General features: G+C 38.6%; 1 protein-coding gene across 1 annotated transcript; it reads right to left on the minus strand.

Annotated features, from left to right (window-relative positions):
- Positions 1 to 789: 789 nt before the first annotated feature.
- LOC120020322 (adenosine receptor A3-like) lies at positions 790 to 3,664 on the minus strand. The gene is made up of 2 exons (XM_038963901.1): positions 3,336 to 3,664; positions 790 to 1,417 (listed from the first exon to the last, which is right to left on the minus strand). The coding sequence occupies exons 1-2, from the start codon at positions 3,662 to 3,664 to the stop codon at positions 790 to 792; spliced, it is 957 nt and encodes a 318-aa protein (XP_038819829.1).
- Positions 3,665 to 4,671: the final 1,007 nt, after the last annotated feature.

Raw genomic sequence — 4,671 nt, forward strand, 5'->3', positions numbered from 1 at the left:
CTGCCAGTTAATATACATGAATCAATAGACACAATGTAATCATTAGCTTCAACAATTGTATATTACAACAAATGTAATAGTATGTATTTTACAAACCATTTTGAAATAAAAACTTAACTTCAGAGAGGATTTCCTCATCTCAGAAAATGTATATTTTGATAAAGAAAGAATTTGATGGAGACCTATTTGTATACTTTCTGTGTCACCTGATGGTATAAAGACATTACCGCCACAAAATACATGAAACATAATCTTGTGGGAAAGGTTGTGTTAGAACGTTGCGTATGGTTGTGTTGAAAATAACCATGATCATAAAAAAAGTCATTAGAGAAGTGCCTCTTCATTGAGATCTTATTTCCAATTCTGGGAAAGCACTGTATACATACAGAAGGTAACAATTATAAAAACGACAAACTTTTGGATTGAGGAAGTGGCATTTAGACAAAGGAAATGTATCAATGAAATTAAACACCCACTACGCTTTCTATTTTCACCATCAGTTTCATTCGCAACAAATGCAATTTGCTGTGATATGACAACTCGTTGAGCAATGCTAAAGTAAAATACTTTGACATTAGCTCTACCTGATCTACACATGCTTATATTATACTGATAACACAATGCATAAAGACACATTTGAGATATAGACCACATTCTAAATTGCTTTGCATCCCTACAATGACCCTTTTCAAAGTATCCGAGAATAAAACCCTGGAACTATAACTTCTTACCACACTCTATACATGCCACTAACTGTCCCTCACTCACTCAATGATGAACTCCCCTGCATCAGTCATTCCTGGCTACCCTAGGGTTACTGCTGGTGTTCTTCTCAGTGGTCTGGTTGTCACCTCGATACACAAACTTCCTCCATATCCTCAGGTATGCTTCCTGGATCTTGCGGATCTTGAAGGCATACACGATCGGGTTGACAGCTGAATTGCCATGGGAGAGGAGGATGCCCACATAGAAGGCCTGTTGGGGTATGTTTGATGTGTCACCAAAGTAGGCAACACAGTTCATGAAGTGTAGAGGGAGCCAGCAAAAGGCGAAGAGTACAAGGACCAGAGTCAGGGATCGGGCCAGGCTCCTCTCCTTCCTGAAGTAGATGTGGGACTGGGCACCGCTACCCGTCCTCCCCTTCAGGTTCTTCCGGATCGTACAGAATATGTAGCAGTACAGGACAGCCATGATAAGCAACGGTGTGAGGGTGCAGAGGAAGAAATTGAAGTATACGATGTATGACATGGGAATCACAGCCAGGAAACGGCAAATGATGGTGGTTGAGTTCCCTGAGTGAGACAAGGTGTCATGGTTGTACCACCCAAACATGGGTGGGAAGCTCAACATGAAGGCAACAAACCAACATATTGCTACCATCACCCAAGATCTCCTCTCTGTTACTGTCCTCTTGTACCTGTTGAAGCAGAGAATCTGTTCATCTGACATGACAACCTTGATGCTTTCCTTTGTATGCACGCACCCACCTATTTTGTGACACATTCATAATAATAATTACAAAGGGGACATCCTTTGAGAAAATGTGCTAGGTGATAAATGTAGTGCCCTCCGTAATTATTGGGACAGTAAATATTATTTTCTTATTTCGGCTCTATACTCCAAAAGTTTGGATTTAAAATCAAGCAATGACTATGCGGTTAAAGTGCAGATTATCAGCTTTAATTTTAAAGTATTTTCATCCATATTCATAGAACACAGTGACTGCATCAAGCTTGTGACTTTACACATTTGTTGGATGCATTTGCTGTTTGTTCTGTTTTGTATTTCAGATTATTTTGTGCCCAATAGAAATTAATGGTAAATGCTGTTGTCGTGGAATTTTTTACACAAGGACACTCAAAGTCAATCTTAAATGAATCATCCTTTATTTGTCAGTGCGCTGGAGAGGTTTCAACCAACTCAATGCACCATAGTACACATGTCAATCAGGAGCTCTACTGGGGCAGTCCCAGCAAGTGTCTTATATACGGCTATACACAGACAAGTTATATTTGCATGATTTAGCATAATTAATTCATCATTACCGTTTTGTTTCATTCATGTGACCGACCAATACTGGTTCCTAACATGTGACAGACCAATACCTCACGAGGCTTCTTCTCTCTAAGCTGAGACCTTGAAACTGAGATATCTTTAATTTGTTCTCAAAACAAGGTCTGGGCGAACTGCCAAATTGCAGATACTGATAAGGATTCGTGAAATCAGTCACTTGCATGAACACAGAACAGTACATGAATAGAACACAGAAATTAGTTATCAGAAAGGCACAAACATAAAAATTTCCTTACAATGTATTGTGTCATTTTGGAGTCACTTTCATTGTAATTAAGAATAGAATATGTTTCTAAACAGTTCTATGTTAATGTGAATGCAACCATGATCACAGATAATCCTGAATGAATTGTGAATAATGATGAGCGAGAATCGAAATTATTAATCGAAATTATGGATTGCAGCTTATCCGCTTGTTGTCCCCTTATGCCATAGTCTGCACATCTCAATAGTCATTAGAAACCACATTTGTCAGCCATATCAGCTATGTTTTTTTTAAAGAATGCAAAATGAGGCCGAATGAACTGTTTCACTGACAGACAAGGCTCCGCTGATAGCCAGGTGAAGCAGTGGTAAAATATTGGGACTGCTGTTGGGACAGCTTTATGTAGGCCCTAACAGTTTGTGGGCACAGTTTGTCACTGTTAACGTGCAATTCATTTGTTGTTTAGTGTTGTGTAGTGGCTTTGCTGGCATTCATCCCACTTTTATAAATGTTTTCCCCCACCAAGATTTACCTGCTAAAATTGCAACTGTGTGAGAGGTTAGAATACCCTGGGTGTATGATATTTGTCCGTCTGTAACTTTCTCACTCAACATTATTCACAATTTATTCCGAATTATTGTAATCATGGTAGTGTCCACATTAATGTAAAAGTACTTAGAAACATATTCTATTCTTATTTACAATAAAAGTAACTCGAAAATGACACAATACATTATCTACCATTCATTTCTATTCGGCACAAAATAATCTGAAACACAACCACAACCAAAACAGCTAATGCATCCAACAAATTTGTACTACTTTATTACACATATAAGTGAATTTGTCCCAATACTTTTGGTTCCCTAAAATGGGGGACTATGTACAAAAGGGATGTAATTTCTAGACTGTTCATGAAAATACCCTCAAATGAATGCTGACAGTCTGCACTTTGACCTCGTAGTTATTGTTTGATTTCAAACAAAAGAAGAAAAAATGCTTCACTGTCCCAATAATTACAGACTATTTACAATATTTAGGTCAGAAGACAGCTCACCTGAGAGGGATGAAGACTCGTAGATATCGGTCCACAGAGATGGCTAGTAGAAACAGTACAGAGGCCAATGTCAACAAAATTTCCACACAGCTTATGAAGAGACAGACATTGAATGAAATCTGCACTCTTCCATCTACCAGTATAGCCGCTGGCACAGCCACAGAACCTACAAGGAAGTCTGCCACAGCCAGAGAAACCATAAAGCAGAAGGTGGGCTGCCGTAGAGAGCTGCTCAACCACACTGCCGAGATCACTAGCACATTGCCCAGACAGCAGGCAACAGCGATCAGCACCTCCAGCACTGTGTAGGCCACCTCTCCTCCAGACATCCTGTCAGCCATTCCGATGGAAGTGTAATATTCTACTGTATTCCACTGAACTATAATCCTGAGGATTTTACAACAATGTTTCTTGGACCAGACTGTCGAGTAAGTACATTTGCTCACTGAAAATGTTACCCCCTGCAACTTCATGCTTAGCTTCCGTTTCCTTTTCAACAAATGCAAAAGGTTTAAACGATATGCACATTGACAAATCATTAATATAAACCACATTTTAAATTGTCCTGCATCCTAAAATAATCTATTTTGAAAAATTCTAATAAAATCATGTAAATATAAACAAATCTAAAATGTAATACTTTTCTGTAATTTTATTAAAACAAATGGCATCTTTGTGTATCCTTTATTTCTATACATATACAGTTGAAGTCGGAAGTTTACATACACTTAGGTTGGAATCATTAAAAGTTGTTTTTCAACCACTCCACAAATTTCTTGTTAACAAATTTCTTGTTTGGCAAGTCGGGTAGGACATCTACTTTGTGCATGACACAAGTAATTATTCCAACAATTGTTTACAGACTGATTATTTCACTTACAATTCACTGTTTAACAATTCAAGTGGGTCAGAAGTTTACATACACTAAGTTGACTGTGCCTTTAAACAGCTTGGAAAATTACAGAAAAGTATGTCATGGCTTTAGAAGCTTCTGATAGGCTAATTGACATAATTTGAGTCAATTGGAGGTGTACCTGTGGATGTATTTCAAGGCCTACCTTCAAATTCAGTGCGTCTTTGCTTGACATCATGGGACAATCAAAAGAAATCAGCCAAGACCTCCATAAGTCTGGTTCATCCTTGGGAGCAATTTCCAAACGCCTGAAGGTACCACGTTCATCTGTACAAACAATAGTTTGCAAGTATAAACACCATGGGACCACGCAGCCATCATATCGCTCAGGAAGGAGACGCGAACTGTCTCCTGGAGATTAATGTACTTTGGTGCGAAAAGTGCAAATCAATCCCAGAACAACGGCAAAGGACCTTGCGAAGC

The sequence above is a fragment of the Salvelinus namaycush genome, chromosome 2, assembly GCF_016432855.1.
Source record: "Salvelinus namaycush isolate Seneca chromosome 2, SaNama_1.0, whole genome shotgun sequence".
Classification (NCBI taxonomy): domain Eukaryota; kingdom Metazoa; phylum Chordata; class Actinopteri; order Salmoniformes; family Salmonidae; genus Salvelinus; species Salvelinus namaycush.

What these genes read in the sequence shown, in the direction of transcription:
- LOC120020322 (XM_038963901.1), bottom strand. Translation starts at nt 3,664, where the DNA reads ATGTCTGGAGGAGAGGTGGCCTACACAGTGCTGGAGGTGCTGATCGCT. An exon ending in CGAGTCTTCATCCCTCTCAG is followed by an intron (nt 1,418 to 3,335) that starts GTGAGCTGTCTT and finishes CTGCTTCAACAG; the next exon opens with GTACAAGAGGACAGTAACAG.